The sequence below is a fragment of the Pongo pygmaeus genome, chromosome 11 (genome assembly GCF_028885625.2).
Source record: "Pongo pygmaeus isolate AG05252 chromosome 11, NHGRI_mPonPyg2-v2.0_pri, whole genome shotgun sequence".
NCBI classification, from domain to species: domain Eukaryota; kingdom Metazoa; phylum Chordata; class Mammalia; order Primates; family Hominidae; genus Pongo; species Pongo pygmaeus.
Window position 1 is genome coordinate 111,976,238 of NC_072384.2, and position 16,591 is coordinate 111,992,828.

Here is a 16,591-nt window from a genome sequence, read left to right on the forward strand (position 1 = left end):
CAGGCAAGCACTCAAAAGATTCCCTTAAAACAGGTTCCCCTAATAGAAACTAAGGAAAGTTATTGGCCTATTGCATGCATAGGAAAAAATCTTCCAAGGGTCTTCCTCCTCAAAGGGTTTTCAGAGGGTACATGAATACCATGTCAAAATGGAAGGTCTATTTCTCTGTGATTCATCTGGTGCTCTAAATTCAAGACAGATCTTAAATTGAGTTTGTAGAAATGAATCATATATGAGCACTATGAATACCTAAGAAAAATTATCCCAACTACAATATGCCAAATAAAGATAGAACAATTGGGAAAAATATCACAGAAATTAATTAGGCTGGTATAGAGAGGATGTAAAGGAGTAATAATAAGTCTTTAAAACATAGAAAAAAATCAATTCAGACCATTAACCAAGTAGTTATTCTGTCTCCTATGTGCTTATATTTTGCTTGCTCATAGATATGCAGTGATGGAGTCAGCAGACATGTTTGCTGTCATTGAGGATCTTGTAGTCTAGTGGTGGAGAGTGGAATTCTACAATAAAAACTAAGATAAATAATATTAATATGTAATAACTTATTAAAATTTCTGATTACTATTAGTAAGTTATAATTTTAGAAATCAGGAAAGGGCTCTTTGAGAAAGTACACTTAAGCTGAGAAAATAAGGATAACTAGGAGTTCATTAGGTATGATTGGAAGATGAACACTCCAGGTGAAGGCACTGACTGGCTTGGCTTATAAGGGGAGTAGAAAGAAAGTCAGTGAAGAGAAAGACTACTGGAAAAGAAATCAGGAGCTCTGTAAGCTAAGAATCTGATATTTTACTTTAGTAAAGCCAATAAAAGTCTCATGCAGAGGAACTGCACAATTCAAGCTTTGTATTAAAAAGTAGGGAGATCAAATCTAATCTCATAACTTAAGATGAAGAAGTTGAGGGCTGGGATTAAGATGATGGCAAGAGTATAAAAAGAAGAGGAAATTGTCCAAATGTGTTTTTGGCATAGAATCAAAACATTTACTCTCGAATTGGAGTTGGTTGTTTGTGGGGTTGTGACATTCAAGGATAAATTTCAAATTTCTGATAGGGACAATAGGGTGGATACAGATACAAAATACATAAATGGGTGAAATTGAAGGCAGAAGAGATTGAGAAGAGAGGATGAAGACATCTATTCAGGGTATGCTAAACTTGAGATGTCCCTGAGATTTCCATGTGGCAATATTAAGGATGGAGATTAGGTCAGATTCATAAAACAGACTAGAGATGGAATCTGGTAGTCTAGTGAGATGATCTAGGAAAAATTTATAGATTGAAAAGAAGTCTAGAACTTTGCATTGAGATATTTCAATATTTCTGATATTGTTTACTGCCTGTATGATTTTAAGAAGCAGGAAAGTTGACGATTTTTTGTAAGAACATGGTTACAATGATGGTCCATGAATCTAAGTGGGCTGCAGAGAGATGTGAGATAGGAAGCACTGAGGGATCGTGAGACAAAGGAGAGACAGTGAAAGGAAAATGAACTAGAAAGGCAGGAGAATGTAGCTGAAGATTGAGATATTTGAAATAGTAATTTCAAATGTGAGGCTTCTGCTGATTGCTTACTAGTTCTATACAACTAACAGGACATGAACAAGAGCCAACGAAATTAACTACAACAGAAATTATTTATCTTAACTACTAGGAATTTTTTCTTTCATCTTAGTAGACCTTTGAAAGTTCTGTTTCTAGTGGAGTTTATAGATTCTTTTTCCAAAAATACTCTTTTTTTTTTTTTTTTTCCGAGATAGAGTCTCGCTCTGTGGCCCAGGCTGGAGTGCAGTGGGGCAATCTTGGCTCACTGCAAGCTCTGCCTCCCAGGTTCATGCCATTCTCCTGCCTCAGCCTCTGGAGTAGCTGGGATTACAGGCGCCTGCCATCACACCCGGCTAATTTTTTGTATTTTTAGTAGAGACGGGGTTTCACCATGTTAGCCAGGATGGTCTCGATATCCTGACCTTGTGATCTGCCCGCCTCAGCCTCCCAAAGTGCTGGGATTACAGGTGTGAGCCACAGCGCGCGGCTACTGTTTTTTTTTTTTTAAAGCAAAGTTAATTTCCAGAACTTTTTAAAATTACTTTAGCTATATTTTTTCTTAAGGGAAAGAGGATTGGCTAACTGGCTTTTCAAGATCATCTCAAAGTATACTTTACTTTGACATATAAGTCACATATATATGACATGTAATTCCATTACAAAATGAAATTCTGCATTTGTTTCACCTCTGAAATAGATTAATTGTATTCATAAATGCAAATAGACAAAACCTATAAGGCCAGAAAATATAATTAGATTAAGTAATATGAATTTTTGAATACCCACTATTATCCCTGGATGCAAGGATGGTTCAACATATGCAAATCAATAAATATGGTACATAATATCAACAGGATGAAGAATAAAAACCATATGATCATTTCAATTTATGCTAAAAAAGCATTTAATAAATATGACATCCCTTCATGATAAAAGCCCTCAAAAAACTGGAGATAGAAAAAATATGCCTCAACATAATAAAAGCCACATATGACAGACTCACAGCTAGTATCATACTGAATGGGGAAAAACTGAAAGACTTTCCTCTAAGATTGGAATGTGAAAAGGATGTCCACTGTCACCACTGTTATTCAACATAGAACTGGAAATCCTAGCTGAGCAACCAGACAAGAAAAAGATATAAAGGGCGTCGAAATCAGAAAAGAAGTCAAATTATCCTTGTTTGCAGATAATATGATCTTATATCTGGAAAAACCTAAAGACTCCACAATAAAACAATTAGAACTAATAAACAAATTCAGTAAAGTTGCAAGATACAAAATTGACATACAAAAATCAGTAGCATTTCTATATGCCAACAATGAACAATCTGAAAAAGAAATCAGAAAAATAATCCAATTTATATTAGCCACACATAAAATTAAACACCTAGGAATTAACTTAAACAAGTGAAAGATCTCTATAATGAAAACTATAAAACACTGATGCAAGAAATTGAAGAGGATATCAAAAATGGAAAGACATTCCATGTCCATGAGTTGAAAGAATCAATATTTCTAAAATGTCCATACTACCCAAAGCAATCTACAGATTCAATGAAATGCCTATAAAAATACATAAAAATACCAATGACATTCTCTATAGAAATAGAAAAAAAAATTCTAAAATTTATATGGAACCACAAAATACTAGAATAGCCAAAACTATCCTAAGCAAAAAGAACAAAACTGGAGGAATCACATTATTTGACTTCAAATTATACTACACAGCTATAGTAACCAAAACAGCATGGTGCTTTCATAAAACCAGATATATAGACCAATGGAACAGAACAGAGAACCCAGAAACAAATCCACACAACTACAACGAACTCATTTTTGACAAAGGTTCCAAGAACGTACATTGGGAAAAAGACAGTCGGTTCAATAACGGTGCTGGGAAAAGGTATCCATGTGAAGAAGAATGAAACTAGACCCCTATCTCTCAGCATATAAAAAATAAAATAAAAATGGATTAAAGACTTTAAGACCTCAAATTATGAAACTACTATAAGAAAACATGGGGGAAATCTTCAGGATGTTGATCTGGGCAAAGATTTCTTAAGCAATACCCCACAAGCACAGGCGACCAAAGCAAAAAATGAATAAATGAGATCAAATCAAGTTAAAAGGCTTCTGCACAGCAAAGGATACAATTAACAAAGTCAAGAGACAACCTACAAAATGGGAGAAAATAGTTGCAAACTAGCCATCTGACAAGGGTTTAATAACCAGAATATATAAGGAGCTCAAACAATTCTATAAGAAAAAAAATCTAATAATCTGATCAAAATGTGGGCAGAAGACTTGAATAGACATTTCTCATAGGAAGACATATAACGTCAAATAGGCATACGAAAAGGTGCTCAATATCACTGATCATCAGAGAACTGCAAATCAAAACTACGATGAGATACCTCATCACAGTTAAAATGGCTTAATACTTACGTCCAAGACAGGTAATAACAAATGCTGGCAAGAATATGAGGAAAAAGGAACGCTCATACACTGTTGGTGGGAATGTATATTAGTGTAACCACTATGGAGAACACTTTGGAGGTTCCTCAAAAAACTAAAAATTGAGCTACCATATGATACAGCAATTCCACTGCTGGGTATATATGCAAAATAAAGGAAATCAATATATCAAAGAGATATCTACACTCCTATGATTGTTGCAGCACTGCTTACAATACGTTAGATTTGGAAGCAACCTAAGTGCCCATCAACAGATATAGGAATAAAGAAAATATGGTACAAATACACAGTGGAGCACTATTCAGCCATAAAAAAGAATGCAATCAAGTCATTTGCAAAGCTTGGATAGAACTGGAGATCATTATGTTAAGTGAAATTAGCAAGGCAGAGAAAGACAAACATCATCTGTCCTCATTTATTTGTGGGATCTAAAAACCAAAACAATTGAACTCATGAAGATAGAGAGTAGAAGGATGGTTACCAGAGGCTGGGAAAGGTAGTAGGGGGCTGGGGATGGTTAAATAAAATAAAATGGTAAAAATAGAAAGAATGAATAATACCTACTATTTGATAGCACAACAAGGTTACTATAGTCAATAATAACCTAATTATAAATTTTAAGATAACTTAATGAGTGTGATTGGATTGTTTGTAACTCAAAGGATAAATGCTTGAAGGGATAGATACCCCATTCTTCATGATGTGCTTATTTCACATTGCATGCCTGTATCAAAACTTCTCATGTACCCCATAAATATATACACCTGCTGTGTACCCACAAAAATTAAGAATAAAAAATCCACTATTAGTATGGAACAGGATATAGCTAAGGGTTACTATTACTGTGAATCTATACATATGAAATTTTATAACTTGAAAATGTTATAGAACAAAATACCTTTTCAAATAATTTTATAAGCCTGTTATACTCTAAGAGAAAATGTAAACTGATAAATTATATTCATTTCACTCGATTAATATGATATCAATTAGATTTAAAATAATTCCCATCAAAATACTGAATATCAAATGGAAATATGGAGAAGAGAAACCATAGAAAGACTATTCACATGAACATTTCTTCAGAAAATAGGATAACAGCAGTTGTGTAAGATAAATAAAATTTCCTATGGTATATATAAGAAAAACAAGCTATTCTTTTTAGTAAGAATATTACCATTTACATAATAAAGTCAGGTGACTTAAAACGCGTTTCCTTGCAGTATCTCACTGTGGTAAATTTGGTGTGGAAAAGTTGAAATGAAAGCCAAAAAAATTCATGCAAATGCAAAGCCATGACTGTTGAGCAGTCACTAGAATTTAGAATAATTACATAATTTCTTTCATTTTTTTTAAGAAAGCAAGTAATTTAGATAAAACATTTAAAAACAAAGTCAACTGTTACTAGGTTTACATACTGGGGAAAAACATAGAGTGACGGGAACTCAGAAAAAATGAATAGTCTGTCTGATTTTATGAGATGGTGGTGCCCAATTTTAAGAATCTTATTCAATAGCATCATTTCTTATGTATGTGTTCTGCACCATTTTGTGGATTAAAAAAAAAAAGAGAAAACAAAAAACAACAAAAAAGCCTGCATTTTCCCTATGAAATGGTTCTATTTGAAACAAGAACTAGGAGCACGTATAAATGCAGGTATTCTTATGAAGGTGGGCCTTTAAAGTCATTTTCTTAATGTTGTTCAATGTGATCTTTCTTTATGGGAATGAAGAATGTACTGGCCATTCACTAGCAGTGTGTTATTATTGTCATTATGAATCCATTAGACATATTCAGGTAAGCAGAGTAACAGCCCTGGGTGACCAAACTCTCCTTCTCTTGCTTTTAGTGTAGCATTTAATAGAACACAAACTGCCCCTTATTTATTTTTTGCCTATGGTAAAAATTCTAAGAAAATATAAAAGTCCTCTCCTTTAGCCTTGAATATCAATAGAAGTTTCATTGTGGTGATAAATTTTGAGTATTAAGTTGCTACATTCGTGTTATTTATTATAATAACCAGTAAAGCACAGCTATATGTGATGAATATAGTAGTGGTTATTGAATCTAGAATATTCTATTTCAAGCACAAAGTTAGAGTGGAGAAAAAGGAGTCTAATGATTAGTAAGATTGTGCAATTTCCATTGTCTTTGAAAGCTTTTTTTCCCCTGAAGAATTGTACAAACAAGCATACAAATACAAATATGCACATAACACTAGTTTGCAAAAACATGGTTGCAGCAGATTTTATTTAGCTTGAAAGTTATCCTTGGAACACCCTACCACAGTGTTATACCAGATGACCCCCACACACCTTTCTTTGCTTGACAGCTTTCTCTTTCCACTGAGCCTATTTTGCCATCCTTGGCTGGAAGGGTATGTAGTGGGTGAAGTGTGGCTCTTTCCCAGCAGCTCTACACCTTCAGCTCCCTTAACCCTTGAGTGGGATAATTTTGAGGTGTATGTCCTACACTGGCTGCCAGAGTCTCTCCAGTGAAAAGAAGCTCCAGTCACTTAGAATGTCAGCTAGCTTTATTAGTTCCCCTGTCTTATTTCTAAACTCTGCTATTGATGAGTCCTTCGCCTCCAAAATAAATGACTTTCACATTCTTATTTCAAGGGTAGCTTCTGCATCTGTAAGAACCCAAACTAACACAAGTTAAACTTATTACTTTTAACAAAGTAACTCTGGAATATTTATAATTTCAATTCAACCCTTAGATTCAAATTACAAATAAATTTTCTTGTACCTACCTCTTTTTTGTGGTTTGTTATTCAAATACTTTTATAATGATCTACATACATAACCAATGAGCTAAAAATGTAGGTATGAAATATAGGCTTATGTTTATGTTAAAATTAGAGAAGCCTGCATTAGATATTAAATTCACCGTTGATGTTGCCAGTTAAACTGCATTTTAATCATTGTGATGCTATCCTTCTAATGTTTTGAAAGAAGTCTCCAAAATAGTAGGACATGTTTCTGCCTGGTACTTACTAAACTCTGCTGATAGCTATCCATCAATCTGTTAATCTTCTAGCATCTATCCACAAGAGAAGAGGCACAGTCAAAATATTTTCCTTAACTTTTTTTAACTTTTAAAAAGAACAGATTCTTCTGAATCTGTTGGTTACCAAATCCATCAACCATCTAGGAAAATGACTCCTTTCATGGCTCAATCAGAGCCTCATCTAAAATTCAGCAGAAATCTAAGACTCCAAGCTGCCATCTCTACTCTTGTTTCCATGGGAATATACATCAGATCAAGAAAAAAAAATGGATGGGGTTAGGAGCTTTCAAATAATCATTCAAAATCATGATGAGGATTTTAGAGCTTTTTCTTAGGTGTGATTATTTTGTAGCCTCTTAACCCCCTTTTGCCAGTCTGTTTCCATGGAAATATGACAAAAATGGCTGTTCAAGCCTCCAGCAGAGATTATTAGCATTCTTGTGAATTTCAGCTTTCAGTCTATGCTGGCAAGATTTTTTTCTACCAGTTTTATAAATTAACCTATACTGTTTCTACTCATTGTAATTTTCCTTTATAACTTCTACTTTTTAAAAAATTTCTCTTCACAAATTTATAGCTATGATCAAGATTAAATTGAATAATAGGCATATCACTGAAAAAGGCTTCAGTTTTAAATTTTAATAATATCAGCCAGGACATGTAGCAGTGGAGTGTCAGGAACTTTAGAGAACTGAAGAAAGAAACAATATTTAGTTTTTGGCCTTACTGTTATATAGATGCTGGTAGATATGCAACAAGGTGATATTTAAAATATTTAGCAACTGGTAAGGCGTGAAACCAACCAATCCGAAAAGCTGGTTTGTACCGGCTGATTATCAACCTACTATATGAGAATCAATAATAAATTAGGCTGAAAGTAGTTTTATATAAAGTAGTTAGCGTTATACACAAATAAATTATTCAACGTCAAAGACAGCTCCTGTAAAACTTGTAAATAAAGGAGCTTACAAGAGAAACTGGATAGAGATATATAGCAATCCATCTTTTAAAAAAATCAAAGTGCATATGCTTGCATCATTTTTCATATGAAGGTCATTTGCAAATAGAAATTATTCTTATTACTCAAGACATTATGCTAAAAGATAGAGAAAGAACATATATGGTCTTTGATAGAACCCCTGGCAAGATGTCTTGTATTGAATGTGAAAAAACAACAGCATGATACATACATAATTTTATTCCATCCTACTCTGAAATTTGCTGACCGGTTCAAATCTACAATTTTTGCTAGGGGAAATCTTAAAGTTCTGATTGACCTTATAAAGTACTTTTTTACTCTTTAGAGGTCTGTTATTATTCTATAGTTGGAGTTTTTTAACCCATAGAGTCTTTTCTTCTGAATTTGAATTACAAAAATAAATGTCAAGGGATAATTACTTGACTCAGGTAGGTTCTTAATTTAAATTTAACAGAGACTAACTTGCTATAGAAACTAATCTTGATTGATGTTTTCAACTAAATAGATCATAACCATAATAAAATAAAGCAGTATGGTTAATTTTTCAAATTATCAATTTTAGCCCCTGCTTTCCCCTTAGGCAACATCTGGCCTGCAGCTTATTTATGTAAATAAAAAGTTTTATTGGGACACAGTCACACCCATTTGCATTAGTTTTTGTTCTGTTTGGTTTTGCTTTAATTATCTATGACTGCTTTCCTACCAAAAAGAGCAGAGCTGAGTTGCTGCCACAGAGAACACATAGCATGTAAAAGCCTGACTATAATCCAGCCTTATAAAAAAAAGTTTACTGATCCCTACTCAAGCCTGGCTTCCTGAACTGAAAGTCTAGACCTGCCATTTTCTAACTTTCTAACCTCGGGTTAACCCCAGGTTCTTGGTCTGTCATATTTTGAGGAATAAATAAATTATTATTTGTGAATTATTTGTAACAGTGTTTGGCCCTTAGTAAATACTTTGTAAATATTAGTGACTTATTACCACCACCACATAGTCTTTCTAATACTGTTCAGTGTGACTAATTTTAAGAAATATATACATGAGCTTTGGTTATTAAATACAATTGGTTATTTTTGGTTGTTAAATATCTTTTCAGTTGAAATTATATATTGCTCTCACTGGACGCTATTTGGTTATATTTAACAAGAAAACTTAAGAACATTACGTGTCTGAATCAATGTAGATAATTCACCTTGGCAACTGTAAATATCTTCAAACTCTAAAGGCAAGTTCTAGTGAACTATCTTGGCAGACAGTTGTGAAGCAAGAGTGATCTAAAAAGTATAATAAAATGTGAATTGGTCTTAGAAATGTCTTTAATTATAAGATTATAACATTTCCATAGGAGAAATTTGTAAGTTGTGGAGTTTTGGTTTTGTTTTGCTTTAATTATCTAAGCAGGCTATTTGATAATGGAGAAAAATGTGATTGCCTGGGTGTCTGTACTTACATCCATGAACTCCACATTTGCCTTGGGACCAGTTGTCTCATTAAGAATCTTAATAGCCACAGGAATCTTCACAGTTTCTCCTTCAGGTACCCAAATACCCTTTGGGGAAAAAAATTTACATTAAATATGACATCTCAACCTATTAAGTTCTTACAAAGTAACTTAGAAGTTTGATATTATAACATTCAATCAACAAACGTTTATTTAGCACCTGTTACATGTTACAAGTTACTCTGCAACTTTGTTGTCTGCTTTCATTATCTGAGGATGATGCTCATATACATGATTACATATATAGAATATACAATATATAACCTGCTTTCAAGATGTTTACACTACTGTCAAATTCTACTTGTGTGCATGAAAAAGGCTTTGAATAGTGAAGACAGCATGGAAATAGGATAGCAAAAGAATATCTGATTTGGATGGTATCATCGACTTTTTGAGATGGTTGCTCTACTTTTTGAAGCTCAGTTGTATCATCTGTAATTTAGAAGACTGGACTAAGGAATGTTAGAGGTTCTTCTCAGGCTGAATATTATCTAAATATTCAGCAGCAAGAAAAACAATTAAAAAAGCATATTCTCATGTTCTTCAAGTTCAGATTGATTTATGAATTAATTTTCAAGAATGAATATTTAAGATTTAGTTTTCAAAGGCAAGTGCTAGGGGATATTGAGCACATATTAATTTGTCTACATTATTAAAGCATGTGTATGTGTGTGTGTGAAGGAATTTTATTATCTCTGAAGAAATATAAAATATTTATATTGGCCATTGTTGGTTCTCTTTTCCTATCAAAATATAATTATAATATCTGAACAGGATTTATCCCTTGGGAAAGTATAAAGTTGGTAGAGTTTGAGTGAAATACAACATTAAGCTAAATAATAGTATTTCTGGGTAAAGTGAATTATAACATTTGAATGAGGACAATGATTTTGATAAGACATACAAGGATGCACAGGTTGTACAATAATACATTTTAAAAGGTGTATTTTCCCAAATGAATGCAAAAGCAAATGTGAGATCATGAGGACAAAACTCAAAAAATCTCAAATTTTAGCTTCTTAACCCTGACATCAGAGAATATTTCTTATAAGATTTTTAACATTAAAATGAAAGAATGATAAATAATCGTCTGTTATTCATGAACAAAACATCTTTACTTCCCGTCTTTCTTAATGTCAGCTGGTTGTAGTCATAAAGAAAAAAAAATTCAAAAAGTTTTTCACTTTGAACTTTTATGCTACAACATATGTATTTGTGTTACTCAAAGTTGCAGTATCATCAGGAGACCTGAACACAAGAATTATTTTAAAACATAGTAACAATAATAAAGAAAATAAAAGGCTTTTACTTTTAGAAAGTGAATTTATGGTTGCATTCTTCCTAGGCAGAATGAATAGGGAAATCTATGTGTCAAATGCAAAATAATAAGCCAAGTTCCTTGCATAAAATTAAAAAAAAAATAAAGCAGAAACAGAAAAAAGAAAAAAAGCCAAATACTCATAGGCTGCATTTTCTCACTGATGTTATCTAGGGTGGAAAACAGGCTTATTATTCATTATTGAATAAAGTAACCACAGAGAAGGTTACTTTATAAAGACATGACATCAATATTAAAGTATCCCTAAAGTGTACTTTTAAAATAATATAGGCCAGGCATGGTGGCTCATCCCACCACTTTGGGAGACTGAGGCAGGAGGGTCTCTTGAGCTCAGGAGTTCAAGACCAGCATAGGCAACATAGAGACATTCCAACTCTACCAAATATAAAAAAATTAAAAAATGAGCTGAGTGTGCTGGCACATGCCTGTGGTCCCAGCTACTCAGGAGGCTGAGGTGGGAGGATGGTTTGAGACCAGGAGGTTGAGGCTACAGTGAACTGTGATTAAACCACTGCCCTCCACCCTGGCCTACAGAGCAAGACCCTGTCTCAAGAATAAATACATAAATAAAATAAGAATATAAATTCAACGTAAAGTATTTTATACTTCTTTTTAAAATAAATATTTATTAAATTATTCATGTTTTTTTCATTATTTCATTCATTATTTCACTATTTTCTGGGACCGACTAGTTAAAAATTTTACTATCTGATACCCATGATATTGGTCCTAATCTTTATACTTAAATGGAGAATATTTCTAATTAGGAGAAAAAAAAATCAAATAATTGGTTAAGCCAATTTGCATTTCTATGGTCAAGAATAATCCTTTATAGTTTAAGACAGTATGTCTTCATAACAACTGATCTATTGATTAAAACTTAGAGTCAAACATAGACACTTCAGGCATATAATTCAAAAAAACTTATGAAATTTCCAATAAACTTTCATTACAAGTAACTTCAATTAAGGTAAAACACTCATGCACAATAGACAAATAAATGCTCTTAATACAAGTTAATAAAGCTTTATTATTAAATGCTTAAATGGGTAACATTTTTCTCTGCTGAGGACATTAGATGGTGTTTAGTCTTGAGTTATAGGGTATCCAAGGTTTAAAATAAAATTTAATTTACAGACCACATTATCTTTAAAAATATAGTAGTGATTACACTCTAGGAACAATCCAAGATTGAGTTATCTTAAAAATGGAAGTATGTTATAATACATTTAAATTTTTCCATTTATCTCTATCTTTTTTTCTCCCCATTTCTGTTCTTCATAAACACATAAATTTGCCTACTTGCTTTAAATTTTGTCAATGTCACATGCAGAATCGGTAACAGGCCAACATTTAAAGGCAGGAAGCCCTAACATTGTTCTACTGACTTGTCCTATGGTTCAGCACAGAAACCTTCAGTTACATCTGCGAATATGGAGAATTGTGGCATTTACTGGATAATTCAGGTGGGGAAACATCCTGCAATCAATCATTAGAATGGGAATTTATGGCATAGCTAAGTGATCCAGAATGATTGACAATATGGATCAAATTCACAGCAGTACTTTCAATTTGTCAATTTAAATAATCAAGACTGCAATTTAGGACTCTACATTTATTATCCACATAATTTGTTGATATTTTATTGTAGAAATGAGTACAGATTAAAATTATTAAAGATGTAAATACAATTGCAGTAAATAGATACAAATTTTAAGGATATAAAATGATACAGTCTGAGTCTGTTTTTTTCTAGCATAATCTAAATTGAGAAACAGAAACATTTGTGTTTCTTTGAACATACATCAAATCTGAAGATTAGAAAAGGCATCAAGTCAGCCTAGAATAGTGCCTATGCAAAGTAGGTACTCAAATTTATGTCAAATTAAGATCAAATTTAATTGAATAAAATATGCATACTAAAAGATTAGAAAACTTCTACATTTTGACCTTAGAATACAAGTCTTATTTTAAGGATATTAGATTATTTTGGAGCACTAGGAGAGAAAAATTAAGGTTCATATTCTAATTATTAATATTTTTTGTTAAATCTCTGTTTTAAATAGAAAAAAATGAATATTTCAAAATGCAACATTTCTAAGATCCAATTAACTTCAACAGATATGTTTGTAAAATGCAGGCTTACACATAGCTTTGAGAAATATATTAAATGCCAGCTGGGCACGGTGGCTCATGCCTATAATCCTAGCCCTTTGGGAAGCCAAGGCGGGTGGATCACTTGTCAGGAGTTCGAGACCAGCCTGGCCAACATGGTGAAACCTCATCTGTACTAAAAATACAAAAATTAGCCAGGCATGGTGGTGTGTGCCTGTAATCCCAGCTACTGGGGAGGCTAAGGCAGGAGAATCGCTGGAACCTGGGAGGAGGAGGTTGCAGTGAGTGGAGATCATGCCATTGCACTACAGCCTGGCCAACAGAGCGAGACTCCATCTCAAAAAAAATATATATATATATATATAATGCCAAAGTAACTTTTGGGAAGTGTAGTAATGCATATTACAAGAATAATTCAGCATTCGCCCAGAAGAATTTCTTAATCTTGTTATTTACCATTAAAATAAATTTCACCATAATTAATCTTGGGCCTAGCCTCTGAATTGGTCCTGTAATTAAGGCAAATAAGTAAACAGACACATGCCATCATTTGAGCTTTTCCTTTCCAGAAATATCTCTTATTGAAAACACATGATGTCACCTTTTCCTCCTATCTGACCTCAATTTTGCATATAATGTCACATTTTTAGTTTGCTTATGATGACAAAGACATCAAAACCATGGAAATTATTTACAAAATCATAAATGTAACCAGGTAGGCAAAAAATTATTTAGAAACTAGTTCCAACCTATTAAGACATCAGCATATTTGAATGGATTCTAAAAAAAGCAGCTACTAGGGTCCTGATGGAGAGGCTTTGGATAAAAAAGCAGAAGAAAAAAAGAATAAAGGATTACGGTATATTGCCCAGGCATGTCTGGGGTTCATGGAGCACTGTGTAGGGGTAATGGAAAATGGGTTGGGGCTTGATAATTGGATAAAAATAGAAATTTGCCAAAAGGAATATGACATAAGGGGCTCAGAAAGGTATTAAGAAAATACTATACTTGGCTTTGTATCAGAGTTTCTTGTTTTTCTCTCAAGACTGTATCCATCCCAGCTCATTCAATAAAAATTAAAGAATTCATTTGTGCAGCAACTTCTCAATATTATAAAAGTCTTCCTTTCTGAATATTATAAGAAAATTAGGTTGTCTAAAGTAATAACTCCATTGACTATTATTTTCTAAACATCTAAAACAAAACTAATGATATGCGTTGTTTTTTACTTACTTTATAAACCGTTCCAAAAGCACCTGAGCCAAGGACTTTTACCCTCTTCAGCTCAGTTTCTTTCAAAATACGAAGTTGAGCTTGATTGGGTGCTGTGCCACTGGGAGTTAATGGTTCCACCAACTGCAAAGCAGAAAGAAGAAGGTTATACTTTCAATCCAATAGTCAGTCCTCTCTCTCTCTCCCTCTCTCTCTCTGTCTCTCTCTCTTTGGTTCTCTTTCTCACAAAGCAAAAACACACAAACATGGTTTGCCTTGACAACCAATACCTTTGTAATATGCACCACTCACCATTCACTGACACATTTATGCATTCCTTCAGACCCTGTCCTTTCTCTTCTCCTGCTCTTTGTCAGGGCAAACACAAGTAACAAATGTGCGCCTACCTTGAGGCATACTAGGCTACGAGATTTGATGCATTAAAGAAAGGAAATGCTGCCTTCTTAGAGCTTAAAATATACCTGGGAAGCCAGGACAAATGTGTCAGAGGAGAGGGGAAAAAAAAAGCACAATGCCAAAACCTTAGGACAGTGCTGTTAAAACTTTAATGTACATCTGAATTACCTCAAGTTCTTGATAAATATAGGTCCTGGTTCAGCTAGTCTGGAGTAGGCCTGAAATGTTTGCATTTGCATAGAACTCTAAGGGATGCCTAGGTACCATTGTGATCCTCGAACACATTTTAAGTACCAAGGCCCAAGTGTACCTCTTAGATCAATAGTTCTAAAATTCTATGATTTGATTCTGGATCATAAGTGAATGTTATGAAATGCAAGGCATCAAACAACTACTGGGGAGTGAGGCTCACTAGTTTTGCCTTCCTAAAGAATGTACACTTTAAAATCAAGTCTTGAGATATCTAAGTCTTGACATAATGAAAATGGGTTGGTATTGGGAGGGCCATTGTGAAAAGCAGCTTGGGCACAGCAAGAGGGAGGAGGAGGAAGAAATATAGCAGAATACAACAGGGAGTGGGACAGATCAGAAGGGGGAGAGTAGGGTGGGAAACCTACCTAATCACAGGATGGGCTGGGTGTGGCCAAAGTAGTAAAATTAGGCTGATAGTTTTAGACGTCATCATTGCGTTGTGATTCAGTTAGGGGGAATGAATGAGAAGGGGGCAAGTATGTGCATGCGTGCCAATCACTGGCATATGTGAGAAAAAAAAAAATGTATGTCTAAGAGAGGCTCTGGGTACCAAAAAGCCTGTATCCTATGTTAAAATTTTAGGTTTTTATCTATGTATGAGTAAAAGGGCAAGTGCAAGAAATAGGAGTTTCTTTGTCTTTTAAAAGTTAAATTAAGGAACTAAACTTTACAAATAGTCTCTTTTATTTTTCCAGTATAATAATCAAAGGCTACTACTGCTCAAATTGTGTTGAACCCACCACAGTATTTCAAAATCTGTATTTACAAAGCTAAGTGCACTGTGGCTCTGCAGCTTGGGTATGAATTAGCATGCTTCTGTGAAAATAATGGCCTACTTAATTAGTGGAAGATTCTTGATTGAAGGTAAGTGTAGCTATAGCAAGAATTTTAGGAAGAATGTAATAAAAAATTGCCAATAAACTTAGGTTATTTTCAAACTCTTCTTTAATTGTGAGTTTGACAGCTCATCTTCAATTTCATTTTTAAATTTAAGTTAGATAAATGTAAATTTGATAACATAGAACTGCATTCAAGTCACATTTTAAAAATCTCAGAAAGAATCACTAAATTATTTGTTAAATTTCAAAACGATTGCTCAACTGAGTTCCCTTCATTTGAAGGCAACTCAACCAGACAGGAATTGTTGGGTAGATTTTGATACATGTGCTATATGTATAATGAATAACTTATGAATCATTTTTAAAAATCATATACAAAAGTCACATAAAATCACACACAATACTGGGAGGGGGCTTCAGCATTTTGGGCGAGATATACTTAAAACATATATTGTGTATATGCCTTGGCATATACCATGCAATAATTTCATATTTTGAAAACTTCACAGTTCTACCTGAGCTTTTTAGTCTTCTTTAATTTTCTTGGGTATCATTTAATATATTTCACAAAAACATGTTTCTGTATCATTTAATATATTTTACAGACACATGGGTTTAAATTTGGAGGTTTATATGACAGTGTTGCCACTCACAGGAAGCAATTTGCCCTTCCTAAACCTTTATTTCTTATCTGTGAAGTAGGTGTAGCAATAATTACCTTAGAAACTTCAGAAAGGGTGAAATGAGATAACATATGTGGAAAATTCTAGAACGTTTCCTGGCATATTGTAAGCACTAAATCTGTTACTCTTCAAGGGATGAGATCATGTCTCATTAATACATTTTTGAATCACACCATCTACCAAAGCATCAAGCTTAC

General features: G+C 33.5%; 1 protein-coding gene across 4 annotated transcripts in view; it reads right to left on the reverse strand.

The window, feature by feature from the left end:
* The window catches only part of ERBB4 (erb-b2 receptor tyrosine kinase 4), a 1,171,999-nt gene that overhangs the window by 234,406 nt on the left and 921,002 nt on the right, over positions 1-16,591 (reverse strand). For all 4 annotated transcript variants that reach the window (XM_054477568.2, XM_054477569.2, XM_063647921.1 and 1 more), the window contains exons 18-19: positions 14,225-14,347; positions 9,487-9,585 (exon numbers count right to left, since the gene is read on the reverse strand). In XM_054477568.2, the coding sequence (XP_054333543.1) occupies positions 9,487-9,585; positions 14,225-14,347 (222 nt within the window). The remainder of the gene's footprint in view (positions 1-9,486; positions 9,586-14,224; positions 14,348-16,591) is intronic.